The 14582-nt window shown below is 37.5% G+C and overlaps 1 protein-coding gene across 1 annotated transcript in view; it reads right to left on the bottom strand.

Annotated features, from left to right (window-relative positions):
- Positions 1 to 436: 436 nt before the first annotated feature.
- The window catches only part of EGLN1 (egl-9 family hypoxia inducible factor 1), a 36506-nt gene continuing 22360 nt past the window's right edge, over positions 437 to 14582 (bottom strand). Inside the window, exons 2-5 of the mRNA XM_065833946.2 lie at positions 9047 to 9166; positions 6626 to 6762; positions 5110 to 5177; positions 437 to 3119 (exon numbers count right to left, since the gene is read on the bottom strand). Of these exons, the coding sequence (XP_065690018.2) occupies positions 3055 to 3119; positions 5110 to 5177; positions 6626 to 6762; positions 9047 to 9166 (390 nt within the window). The 3' untranslated portion in view covers positions 437 to 3054. The remainder of the gene's footprint in view (positions 3120 to 5109; positions 5178 to 6625; positions 6763 to 9046; positions 9167 to 14582) is intronic.

Genomic DNA, 14582 nt, shown 5'->3' with positions numbered 1-14582 from the left:
CACTAAACCTTTACAATCCTGTTCGAAAGGATTTTGGATTTGCAACTCGCATACCTGTCAGAAAGTGGTGAAAAAACTAGAGCTGCCTCTGTTTCTGTCATCACTTTTTGGTCAACCTAAACTTGGTCCTGTTTCTGAGGGAGAAAATCATCATGAAAATGATCACCACACCCAGGTAACCGTAGGCAGTCTTAAAAAAAAAAAAAAAACACAACAAACAAACAAAAAACCCCAGATTCTTCTCCAGAGCAGAAATAGCTCTGATTTAAAAAATACAAGAAAAATAAAATAAACCACACAAGAGAACAAAACTCCTTTCCCCACCCCACCCTCCTTTCTCCCCCAAATCCACATGCCTCCTTTATCAGGGGGCATTTATAAATTACTTGCTATGGAGTAGTTTTTCATGTTACTAAGATCACAAATAACCACATAGTTTTCAAGAACCTTTATACATCATCTTTTTTTAATTAGATTAGCTTTACAAGCAACTTGAGAGCTCTTTCATAATGAAACACTGCTTTTCAAATTACACAACTTTATAGGCAACCTGTAAATGAATCCTGAATTTCTTTGCCTGCTATAGATAAAGGTCTCATATTTTACAGCTGGCTAACATCATGAATAAAAATAGCATTATGAAGCTTTATCTTTAACCAGGACTAGACACATACAGATCATAAGACAGTTTAAAAAATAGTTTTAAAACAAGGACCTGCTTGGTGATGCTCAAGACTGAATATTCAACCGACATGAAATGAACAGTTTAGTCTAAAGGACATTGAAGAAATGGCTGACCTGATTTGTTGACTCTATTGTAATGACTTACATGGAGTGAAAAATTAAGCACTTTTTAAACCTGTCTGGCAAGCACAAACCTACAGTGTGATTAGAATTCGATACGCCCCATGTAACTGCAGATGTTTGAATTACAGAGGGACTGAAATGAGTTTAAAGGCTTATGCTTACATTTCGAAAACAAAACCAACCAAACCTCTGTTAAGGTAGTACTAAAGATGAAGTAGAAGAGGTGGCTTTTTTGCTTGTTTCATCGGTAGCCTAAATGCACTGCAGACCAGACAGTAATGACGATTTGCACTCCTTGGCCAGGTTGGCAGAGGCACTTACAGTAAAGGTATCCTGTCTGTTTGTCTGGGAAGAAAGTAGAAAAGAAGAAGAGAACTGCAAAGGGCAAGAACTTACTAAACAAAAGGAAAAGCGAAATCAAAACAAAACCGGGATTTCTGTTCGTTCTCCTAAATGATACACCAATACTGAATTTTTTCCCCTTTCTGTCAGTTTGTTACTAAACAATTAGCTTTTTCATGTTTTACATGAACAATAGTAATCTTTTTAATAAAAAATTACTGAGCTTTCCATAGAAAAGGTCTCTAATTGAATACAAACTATACAGATGCTAAAATTGTCACAGGTTGTAATATATACAGAAATATTTCTGTACACTCACATTGTTTTGGCTAAGTAAGGAAATAAGGGACAGATAGAAAACTGCAGTGGGTAAGTTGATCAACCCCCAAACTCCTGTAAATATGAATGCTGTCCTTTATAGGTTTGTTTTCTCAAACTTTTAAAGCTCAGGAAAATAAAAATTCAAAAAAATAAAAAAGAAGAAGAAAATAATCAGTGTCCTAAACATCAGTTTCTTAAAAATAAGAATATCAAAGTTTCTGCACGTATCACTTTTATCCTGTGATGTCCCCTCTCCTTGATAATATGAAAACAATGTAAAAGAAAATAAAGGTTTTCTTACTCAATATATACCTCAGTATTGATCAAAGGGCAGTGCCTTTTTTGGGGAAATCCTTCAGCACAGTGAAAACCTAAAGATGTATTGCACAAGGAGCCTACAGTGATGCACTTCAGCTTCAGTGTGCCAACCATCTCCTTGATACTATATAATAGATCAAGGTGTCATCTTACAGGCCGTATGGGACACCAACATTCGAAAAGGAAATAAAAAAAAGTAAATTTTACATATTCTATTAACTTATATACAAAGGAAAAGGGGGTGGCAAGTATTCTTTAGAAAAGGGAGAAAGCTCAAAATTTTCTGTCAAGTACGTAAGGAGGTTCTGGGTACCTCTAATAGCCTAGGAAAGCCCTTGTTTATTCTTGTAACTTGATGGTATTCACCAGGTCCCCAAAGCCAATGACAGCAACCGATAGTGTCAAATTCACTTAGTGCCAGTCACTTAACAAAAAAAAAAAAAGAAAAAAATAAAGAAAACAATAAACCAAAAAAAACAAAGAAGAGACAGAAACTTCGCCTCTGTGGATTCAACACAAAACCACAAACTGAATGTTACTAATAGCAAGATACTGATTTGCTTCTGTTAATAAGGTTCAAGAGGACATAGTAAAAAAACAGTACAGCAGCAATCTTTAAAAGTTAAGATTAGTGTGAGATATGATATAAAACAATCAGGTTTTTAGCTGGTAATTAAAGTGCTCCTTTTATGACTTAAGGTGTAAAGAAAATTAAAGTGATTATCAGTTACTGGCAACCCTTACATTAAATTAGGTCTTTCATGGCAGAGGAGAACAGTATGAACGGTTTTACAAAAATAGATCCATGTTATTTTGGAGAATACTGAATTTTTTTTTTTTTTTCAGTTTTTCTTTTTTTTTTTAAGACTCAATTTTGATAAACTGTACCTGGTCATACAAAAATTACCCAAAATTCAAACTTTTACCATATAAAAAAAGGGAGAGATGAATTGGATTCAGCTGGATGGCAGGTCTGGCAAAATATAAGGATGGACAAATTCTATGTAGGGCACTTATGTCCAGATGCATATGTTGTTTCTTACTGATTGCTTATCTTCTTCACATAAGCAGTCACAGGCCTGGAGTCACAATCACATAGTACAATGCTTCAGCAGTCAAAGAATCTTCTATTTGATGCAACATTGAAACACTGCTTCTTTATTAAAATGTTGGTTTGTTGTTGATTTTCCTTTATCTTGTTATTCACATTCAAAAGTTAATAGATAGCATCAAGATTTATCAGGGAGAATAGCCAAGGGGAGTTGCTTATAAAACGTCTTTCCCAACTGAGTCAGAAGGTTTATTAAGTTCAACCCTCACACCTTTTTCACCTGCAGAAATATGAAAAGGAAATTATTATTTTTCAGCATTTATCAAAGTATATTCTATAGAATCGCTACACCACTTTCCAAATTACTTTTAAGAGAGTACTTTGAAGACTGTCTAGCATATATGACCTAGCAAGATACATGTTTTTGTACACATGCTCTGTGAAGTTAATGAGCCATGGCTATTCATGATCTCTAACAACAGGCATTTATTTTGCTGCCCAAGTAGAAAACTGGGTACTTCACGTATGTACAGTTTTGAAATTCATCATTTGAGCCTTTACATGCAAAGGTAAGCTTTAAGAATGGCCAATTAAGAATCTGACCATATTGTCCATTATTCTGGACCAGAATATCCAGAGGTTCTTGGTATTTACCTTTGTAAAAAAAACTGAGGGATTTTTAAAATGGAACATTCAGTTTGACTTGCTGCTAAAAAATAAACCAAGCTCACACCTCTTCTGCACTTCTCTCTGAAAACTGACCTTCAGATACCCCCACAAAAGTTTGACTATCAAAATTTCAGACACAGCAACCCATATTCAGGAAATATTCACACATATTCTGGATAGTTTTAGTTAGACTGACATTAAGCCAAAATGAAGAGTGTTCTATTTCTGACATTTTATTCTATAATTTCCTATTTTGGCATCAATGGAAAATAAAGAGCATCTTGCACAACTCTTGCTGTAGATACAGAGCAAAGGTGGCAGTTCTAATTGCAAATGAAACTGGACTCTCAACAATATGATAACACAAATCAATTACAGGGCAAACCGATACCAAAATCCTTTCAACCCAGCCTTTGTTCCTCAAGTGCCTGCAGTTTAGGATGACCCTGGAGAAGGAGGGGAGTCAGAGGGAGCACAAGCCCACCCCAACCACTTCCCTGCCAAAGCTGCATGGAGACAATCAGAACAGCTCTGATCCAGCAAGGCTGGCTCCAGGAGCTGCCCGGCTTACAGACAGACACGCAGACAGGCTTCCTGCAGAGGCCAGTTGGGCATTATTCAGCACTCCTGCCTACCTGGGAAGTCACCAAGCAGCAGGATGGCCTGCCCGGCCAGAGCTCAAGGGGCTCCCTGTGCTTCCCTGCGAGTCAGGCAGGAGCTACATTCCTCTTATCGCTCCCAAAATGCACTGAGTTATCGGCTGCACCAAGGCAGACTCAGCCAAACTGCAGCTTTTGCAGCTGCTAATTAGCTCTGGGGCTACTTATGAGCTTCGGATGCCTAACAGCAATGAGTGGAAACTTCATTTGAAATGACGGGCACGCGTCTTCAGCATCATCAGTTTCAGAGCTTGTTAAGAGACTGTGGAGAAACTGGCCCTGTGCATGCACGCTCTTCTCGTACACCCAATTTTGGTTTAAACTACTGTAAAAAACACAAAATCATGATGGCAGTTAAAAGCATGACAGAAGTCCTAGGCCATTTCTCCTTATAATGCTAATTTGAACAGGAAAATTAGATCAACTTCCTCTTGAGGGAGAAGCCAGAAAAGGAAAACAGATGCTAGATATGTGGAATTGGAAATTGAGGAAGTAACTCCATTCTTTGATTTCAGATTTTAATTTTAGGCTTTTGTTATTCCAGTATAGAGATTGTAGTCAAGTTAAGTTGTATTCACTTGTTGAATCACTATATTCAACCAAAACTATTTCCAGGGCTCTCCGCTCTGCAGTGCCTCACAGTCTCTGGTGTATTTATTCTCCTCCCCTATTAGGGAGACGAAGACTAGGGAGAAGCTGCATCCCCCATATAGAAATACTGAGCTGCCTCAGGTCTCAGAGGAAGCATGAGCAGGACAAGGCTCTGACCTGGATTTCCCAAGTCACTGCCCAGCAGCTCAACTACTGGGTCACCTTCCCCTGTAAAACCTGACTCTCTCCCCCTTTTTGTGCACAGGGTGGGCCAAGGACATGAGGCTGGCCTATGTAGCTATTCTTCCAGAAAAAAATATATATATACAGCAGACATTAACAAGAGATTACCTGTTAGATATTTTACTTTAGCTCGTGCTCTTTCATCTGCATCAAAATACCACACTGTTATTGCGTACCTAGGGAAAAGGATGGAAAAAGAACTCCTGAACTATGAAGAAAAAACAAAGCGAAGCACTTGACATAAAACACAACCTAAACGAAATGATACTTCTGTAATCTGACAAAAGACTTAATAAAACACGAAGCAAACAGATTTGGTGGTTTTGGTTGGTTGGAGTTTTTTAATATTAGAAGGTATTGTCTGAACAGTCACTGAAAGGGTGACACTGAGGTTCTAAGTTTATGCTTATTTGTCCTGATGAGTTCCTATTACAGTTCTTGTCCAGAACCTGTAATAATATAGTTTCTCCTCCTATCACCTAGCCCCGTGACCTCATCTTTTACTGTACTTGGTCAAGTCCATCACTGAATCACACTGCAAGAACCTCTCTTTTTGGACACTTGCCATAAGGAAATTTTACTACCTCTTCTTATGTAGCTCCTCTGGTTTTCCACTGCCTGTGGCAGATTTAAATATGAAATGCTAGCTATTGAGAAAAGACTTTAAGGAGCTTTAGTAAACAGCATTTCATCCTTTGACTCTGCTCGGAGCATGAAGTGGGAGGGGAGAGCAGTACAGCCTCCAGAAAGGCTGCAAGAGGATGCAGCTGATGGTAGTTTCAAGTTACTTCTTGCAAAGGTATGTGTGTTAACTCACAGTTCCAGTCAACCTTCAGTACTCTGGCCATCCAAACGTGTTGTTACAGGGGCAACAGGAAGTCTGGATCAATAACTCCAATGATTTACCTATCAACACTCTCTGGAAATGCTACTCAAGACTGGGGGCAGTGAATGCAGGTACCTTCAGCATCACCCACTGCACTACACTGAGGGACAAAAGAGATATCAAGTTCCCCCTGTGGCTCAGACTGGGACTTCCTGACTACCCCAGAGAAGGGAAAGATTTGTGTATCAGCTGTCATTTTTGCCCCACGGCCCTCTCCCAGTTCCCAAACTAGAACATGGTGGGGCTTGGTTTGAAGAAGACTATTTTCTAACAACTCCCTCCCAACAAGAGGTGACATAAAACTGAAGTACCTAGCCAATCTTCCAGCAACACTGTAGGGTGCTGAGGACAAAGGGAAGGGAGGGGAACATAAAGCCATTATGGAGAAATAATGAAGACAACACCCCTGGGCTAAGGTGGGGGCTGTTATGGCTCTGAGTGCTCCTACCCAGCTCTGCCAAGTACACACCCAGAAACTTCTGGTGTTTCCAGTCCTTCCTACCCACCTGGGAGGATGTCTCCAAAATATGAGAGCAGACATCAGTACAAAAACCAGCAGCACAGCAGAAGCCTAATCGATCTAGAAAAGAACCTCTTCTCATCATAGTGCAAATGGAACTGTACATGGAAAGACCCAGGATCATGTCATAACTCACAGCATCACTCATTTCTCATTAAGATTTGCTCATTTATTGACAATAGAGGCATCACGCAATATAAAAATTCCATCAGTCCTACCTTGTAGCAAATGCTGGCTGTACTTCATGAGGGTTGCGGCGATCAGACCAGAAGAATAGGAGTCTATCAAATTTGGGTTCAATATCAGCGAATTGGGCTTTACCTTCTGGAAATATCCGAAGGATGCCTCCACTTACCTACAAATTAAATATTTAAAGCCAGTGCTTGAAAACAACATCTCATTGTATTTCAAAGTACCGAATACATCACATTTGAAAATGTGTCATAGATTTGGAATGGAAATAAAAGCCTTTAAGGGATACTACAGAAATTATGGATCTATGGCTTTTTCATTTTGCTTTCATTTAACTAAACCTTTTACACATTTTTCACTGGGTAATTTCAGAATGTCTGCAAATATTAAACCTCCATTCATGTTGAAGTAAAAAACTGTGGTTTCTATTGGTTGTTTTTTAGTTGCATTACCTATTTGCAAAAAATAGACAAGACTGACTGATATTACACAGGTGGCTTAAAATATGCCAATACAGATGAGAGAAATGTTCTCAATTAGGAGACTGTTTCATTTAACAACAGCACAAGCTTATGTCACATTTCTGTAATTATGATGAGGAAAGACCAGGAAACTTTAAACTGAAGGTTGAATCTGTGTTGCTCCTGGTAAATTTAAATCTTTTCCAGGCTTTGAAAACAGCTGGACCCACCTATGCATGCCTACAAAACAGCACAGGTAGGTGAGGTTCATTATTTTTAAGTCACATTAACTTCTTCCTACTGATGGTATTGATGTTGTTCAAATCTAACTACAGATAGTCAACTTAGGCCTTCGTGGAAAAGTGCAAGTACTAACAAAGTAAATGGACATAAACTCTGTTTTAATTGTTATCTTCATCAGTGGACAAGAAGTCACAATTTAGATCAATTTGTTCTCCTAAAGAACGTTTGAGCTTCTTTCTTTACTAAACAATATACTTGGTAATATACTAATTGTAACTTGAAATAGATATCACAGGTAATGAAACACTAGCTGTATATTTAATTTAGGAACAAGTGTAAATTTTTCACAGTTATTTTAAAAATGCAAATCGCTTGAATTCTACACTCTGATATGTATTCATTCTTTTCCAGGAGAAAAACTGTAAAGCAACCGAAAATACCCCAAAGCTTCATTTTAAGATTTTCAGTCCAACCAGTGCACTTATATGTGAAGATGCTATAATGGCAAAAAAGGCTAGTAACTTATTTTATAACTGAAGGATCAAATCTGACATTTCAAAGAGCAAGGCAGAAACAGAAAGCTTCAAGCACATCCATTTCTGACTCAGCTTTCCGATCTACCAGTTTTATGTGAGTATGTTATCAGTGTCATTGTCTCATCCAGTTCTCATAAGAAATGGACAGCACTCAAAAAAGGGAAGAGGTGAAATAAAAAATAAAAAAAAAAATAAAAACAAAAAACCACACACACCCCACACAAACAACAAACAAACTCCCAGCTGCAACCTGCGTTATCCACCGCTGGTGCACCCACTTCACAGAAACTTACTGCTTATGTGCTCTTCCATATGCTACTTTCTATGTAGAACAGAAATATCAGTAGTTTTACCTTCATTTTTTTCACCCCTATATTTAATGGGAATAAACTTCTCCATAGCTAACTGCACATCAATCAAGGAATAAACAAAGCTATGTTCACATTACTCTCTCATGCTTTCAATACAGCCAGTTAGCTGCTTCCATTCTTCAAATCTACCGAATCCCACTGAATCACTAGAAAAATCCTTATGAAAAAATTACTTCATCGTAGTCACCACATCTATGGAAAGTTTCAAGTCACTAGTAGTAATACTTTAGACCACTTAAACCCTGTTATAAATCCTCATCTATTCTACACCCTGTATTTATAATGGTACAAAGACTTGTGCTGCTTTGAACCATAACACTTGCTTATTTGAAACTGCTCCCAAGCTACAGCATCTTTCTTTTTATAAGCATATTCACATAAGAAAACTAGTTACACAAACAGTAAACTCAAGATTCAACAAGAATATAAGGAGGAGTAAACTAATATCAATTATCTTTTAAATATTATTTACTCTCTGTGTACATGTGGATGCTTACCATATAAATAATGTACAACAAATCGCATAATTAGGTATTTATGAAACCTGGATACTAGCAGATACTTACATGTATAACTAAGCAACATACACGAAAAACATGCAACTCTCCTTCAGTCTCACTGTCAAAGAGGTCTTGCTGGCATCACTCAAAACCTTGAAAAAAATGCCTCATCTCTATCTGCTCTTGCTAACAGCAGAATCAGGAGCGCAAAAAATACTCACAATTAACGTATCGTAAGAACACAACTAGGGCAGAGAAGTACAGGAACAAAGATCTGTAGGAAACGTGAATTAGAAAGCACATGTAAAAAAGTTATAGAAAGAAATTATTGCATACCTTAGCATCCCAATCTTTATTAAGGTAATATATACATGTAACACATCTTCCATCTCCATTTGGGTTATCAACATGACGCACGTATCCTGTTCCATTGCCTGGATAACAAGCCACCATAGCCTAGAGCCAAAGAATCAAACATAGTAATTAATTTTAACTGTGTGTACGGGAAAAAATGTCTACATTTTATCTGTATTCATTCCTAAGTACTTCATACAATAGCAACAAAAAAAGTAAGCTAGAAATAATGGGAAAAGAACTTTTAATCTGTGTTTTCTTTCTAGTTAAAAACTGGTTTTGAATACAAACAGATGTCTACAAAGGCATGAAACACATTGAGAAGAACACTGTTAATTAAGGTATGGAAGGTGGGGCTGCTCCCATGTTGTGACTAATCCTTCAGACTTCCCTCCCTTGAATGAAATACAAGAGAGGAAAATGTCCTGTGTATAATTAAGTAACATGTGCTTCTCCTTGTGATACGACTCCTTGTTTTCCAGACTCAGGTTCACAGACAGTTATATTTTTATCTTTTTTTTTTTTTTTTCTCCTTGTGTTTCCAATTCCTCCTCAAAATGTAGTGTTAAACTTTATTTTTAGGAGACTTCTTAGACAAGACCATCAGCCCATCTTACTCAATCACCCCAAGTGCATTCTTGGGCTTGTGTTTTGTCCTGTACATAGGAGGTCTTTGAACCTTTGTTGAAACAAGCCTACACGTACAACAAAAACATCCTTTTTAGTCAAGAAGTGAGAAACTGAAAACAGACACCGAGCAGTAATCTGCAATAACCTTCTGACATCAAACGATTCCCAGTACAGTAGTATATTTAACTTCCCATGCTGCACTTAGCTCAACTGACGTGAAAGCCCCCTGGAAGGTGGTTTGATTTCTGAGTCTTCAGACATGCGGATATGCGTGTGAAACAAACTGACCACCTCGCTAAGGGATGGCCTGATTAGCTTGATTAGCTATCAGTTCCTGTGCCATGTTTGTTGCATGACACATCCCCATAACTTTATGCATTTGCTGGAAACAGTAATCATTTCAGGTTTTTGAAAGAGATCAGAACAAAGTTTCCCATGCCAAGTCATCTAGAGTACACAGACATCTGCAGTGACAATATCCTATCTGCAAGAAGTCATAACATTAAAATAAAATCAAAAGAGAGTTTCTACCAACAATCCAATATACTCCTAACCTCAATGAATGTTTGCTGTCTAAAAAAAACAACTTAAAAACTTTTAAATGCTGTAATTCCTGTCTACATTTAGCCCCACTAAGTAATAATTTAAGTCAGACCTCTGAATTGCAAACTCTTAAACCTCTCTTACATAAAACATCAAAAATAATTTTCCCAATAGTGTTAACTGTGAAAATGTAACCCATCAGATTAACAGTACTTCAGATCAACTAATTCAGTGTATTTTTTTTGGCTTTATACTGATAATTTTAACTTATTTCCCTCTTTTTAAAATGTTAACAAATAAGGCTTTACACAATTTAAACTACTTGCAAGAAACTGTGTTTTGAGCAGGCTGAGAAATAGTTTAAAGTACTTGCAGTTCAATCAGTAAAGTATTGTATGTCACATATAAGCAGAATCGATTTCACTAAAGCAGCAAACATTTTAAAATCTTTAGTCTTAACTAAGGGAAGAAGCAATTTTTTGGTAGCTCCTTCCAGGCAGAAATCAGAACACAGTATTTGACAAATAGCAGCACTGTGGTAATATAAAAAAACCTAAAAATTAAGCCAAACTTCATTCACATGAGATGGAAGTGACTACATTGCATAAAAAGTAGTCAAAACTACAAAATTCAAATACCCCTGTAATTTTCAGATCAGACACTTCAGCTTCTCAATCCCTTTACTGTAATCATAGTGTAGTCATCATTACAGGTCTCACATTACTTGATATATGTAATATGTAAACATAATGTGACCTAATATTTGGCAAAGTCATTACTTATCAGTTTTGTTGCAGGAAGATAAACCCACAAAAATCAAAACAGTGAGTTAAAGATACCAAATAATGTAATAAGGGTTCCGTAATTTCCTTTCTTACAGAGGAAAAAAAAGGAACAAAAAAAAGCAAAGCTGGGCTGGAAGAGGAAGATATTTGGTTTCCGCTGAAAGCCAACCCTCTTGAAAAAAAAAAAAAATAAAAATCCCACGTACCACATAAACCCTATCGAGCTCTCATAGAGCTTGAACAGTGCTGAGACCAGATCCGGGTCCAATCCTCTAACAGCGTTGCTAATAAAGTTTCAATTTAATGGGTTTTGCTGAGAAGCATCATGCAAATTAAGCCACGACATTAACTGTTGCTCAACATCTATGTGAAACAGCTACTAAAATTCATTCAGAAGGAACAAAACACTGGTACCAAGCAGCCAGAGCAATGTCAATTCTCACTGAAATCATGAGGAGTTAAGACTCAGATATAAAAAGGTCTTCGGGCACATAAATGACCTAAATATCTGCCACTGAGCCAAAAAAACGAGTGTTAAAAGTTTAGGATAGCTCCCAAGTCTCTCTGGCCAATACAGGGCTTTTTTCAAGGGCACACTTGGTTGCTGTCTGTTCCTCAAAAACATAATTTTACAGTTAGAGAAGCATAAATTTGCATCCTATTGCTATAGTTTCCTTTATAAGGTACTGAAATGGGTACTTGTTCTCTTTGCTGAAGGGAAATCAAGAAAGGAATCTTTAACGTCAACATTGCTGAAGAAGAAGGGGACCAGCAGCATTTTTGTGAAGTCTGGGGAAACATCAGTTGTCATAAACTTCATATAAAAAACAGCCGCATGCAACGTCAGAAGTGTTTCACACAATCCTTTGGGTCTAAAATACAGTCAGTGTTTTAAAAAAGCCCTTGTTTTTGAGTTTAGAGTCTGAAAATTCTGCTATCATCAACTGCAAGAGACGAGAAACAGTTTTGCTGCGATAACTTATCTAATATGTATTTGTTACAACAGTAAGAATGACTCAGCCTTTAGTGGCAAATTGGAAAGCAAACAAATTTGCGAATCAGACAGCGTAGCATAATATACATTGCTTTTGCCAGTTAGTGTGACAATTCGCTCTCCCCAACTGAACTATGATAAGGAAAGTCATGAAACTTAACAGGACATGGGAAATATACTGTAAATAATGAAGTCACATACTTTTGATGTTATTACAACCTTTTACAGCATAAATAAGCAAGCAAACACACGTATGTCAAGCAGAGAGAACATTTTAGGCTTGGGGCTTACCTTCCAAAAAAAAAAAAAAACCAAAACAAAACAAAACCAACCAAAAAACCCTCCACCACTGTTAATGGCAGTCAAGAGAGCCAGGCATTTGAGACCAGAATGTCCAAGATTCCTTAACATTTTGGACTATGAACAATGAAGTTGTTAGCTCTCCGAAACAGCTACCTGTCTCATCAGTGCTCCCATAAAAGTAATCAATTCATTCAACTCAAGGCATTACTTGCATTTTCTTAATAGACAAGGAGGTCTCCCCTTTTGTGCTTCCTTGGCATTACAATTTTTAAGCATTCAGTAATCTTAATTTCTGCAAAGAATATATTTAAGTCACACACTGGATTTGTTCACCCACTGGATTTCTTTGCAAACACTTTTAATGTTAACCTTCTTTAACCCAACAGCATTCTCTTTCAGTCTGAGCACTCATGCCTAGCCACATGAGCCCTGTCCTAAGATACCCTCTGGAATTCATGAGTAATTGAGAAAGCACGAGAGTGCCTCAGCCACCCTGCAATCCACCCAACTTGTGTTTATCAAAACCAAGTACTCACACACTTAAGAAGCTGTCGATTATTCATTCACATACAGATGCTGTAGTTGCAAATGTTTAATGCTGGAAAATTAACTCTAGGCCATCAGCCCAAACAAGCAACCAAAGAAGTAAGTGAAACCACACATTTTTTGCTAAGCATGGACACCCTTAGTGTGCCAGCCACTACCCTAATTAACAAATAAATGCACAAAGGTAACATATTCTGAGTGAATAATCCATAGTCCATAACCATACTGTTTTCTTCACTATGTAAAGAGGGACCACCTAAAGACACTCAACCCTAGGAGGCACAGCACACCAGTACAGCTGAAAACATGATTTCATATGGGAGCAGCCTCGACCTCCTTTCACAGAGAAAGAAGACAACCTCACCCATATACAAAAAAGGAAGACATGCTGGTTAAGACTGAAGGTTCTTCCTCCACCCTCTCCATTCCTCACACAGTTGGATACCTGCAAGTTTAGATATTGTTCCTTAGCAAAAAAAAAAAAAAAAAAGAAATGAAGCATCAACAGCAAACTCTGAGAAAACAGGGAAAATATCAGCTACATGACAATGTAAAATTCCTCAGGATGGGGAAAAAAAAATCCCAAACCCAAACCACAAACAAAAAATGAGAGAGGACATTTGTTCTGTCATATTTGTTAATGTAAAATAACTTTGTTTAGCTCAGATTAAAAAAAGCCACATCAGTCAATGAGATGTCACTTTTGCTCTTTGCTGAAGGAACTGCAAATCTCAGTGAGCAAAACAAAATGTCTGAATGTGAGACCGATGACTTCCTATGAAAATTTATCAGATGCTTTTACAACAACTTCACTGGAAATCCTTGGCATGGCTCATCTGACAGATGATTCAAGGAAAGAAAAAAAAAAACCACAACTCACACAACACTGCAATGGAGAACCAAAGAAAAGAAAAAAGAAATCTGACCTGTCCCTATTTGGTCCATCCCTGATGTTCCAGTTCAAGAATTTGTTCATTCCTGACCAACAACAGTCCTGACAAAATACATTCCAGTTTAAGCATGTCAGTAAGATTTCTGACAAGGTGTACAAAATAACAACCAAATTGAAGGAAAAAAGACTCTGTTGGTACTATCTTGTGTGAGCAGTGTCAAGATTACTGACTTAAACATGTTAACATGGTAAAACTTGGCCTGGATTTATAACTCTTCTACAAATTCTTAATAAGCAGAGACAGAAACTTGCAACAGAAAGAAAACATCAACAGGGAGAAACTCCTGTCATCCTTACCCCAAACACAGGAAGCCAAAAGAGGTAAGATAAACTCTTCGGGACACAGCTAATCCAAGTATTTCCATACTAACTTTCACCTGAGTAAAATTTCATGCTGATATTCTCTAGGATCTAGTAAACAAGGCCAGAGCACCAACTTTTCACACAAGTCAACACTGTGAAACTAGACAAGCTGGAGGGAAATATCAGCCCTCGCAAAGATTCCCTCATTAAAAATCCATTACTTGCAATCACCATCAACTGGAGAACCTGCAAGAGGAAAGCAAACCTCTACTTGTGGGCTTAAACATTAAACAATGCAGTAGCTCACATGTCCCCAAGAGAGAAGGAAAACCTGTAGTTTTGAGTTAGAAGCTAACATAAAGAACATTGCAGCAGCTTTGAATCATTTCTCTTTAAGCTCTCTCTCCTAAGTCACCTCTACAGCAATTAAATTTTTCTATTAGCAAAGGAGTTTAAGCTATT

This window comes from Patagioenas fasciata, chromosome 3 (assembly GCF_037038585.1).
Source record: "Patagioenas fasciata isolate bPatFas1 chromosome 3, bPatFas1.hap1, whole genome shotgun sequence".
Lineage (NCBI taxonomy): Eukaryota > Metazoa > Chordata > Aves > Columbiformes > Columbidae > Patagioenas > Patagioenas fasciata.
Note: the sequence above shows the minus strand (reverse complement) of the source record. Positions and strands in the feature narration are given on the sequence as shown.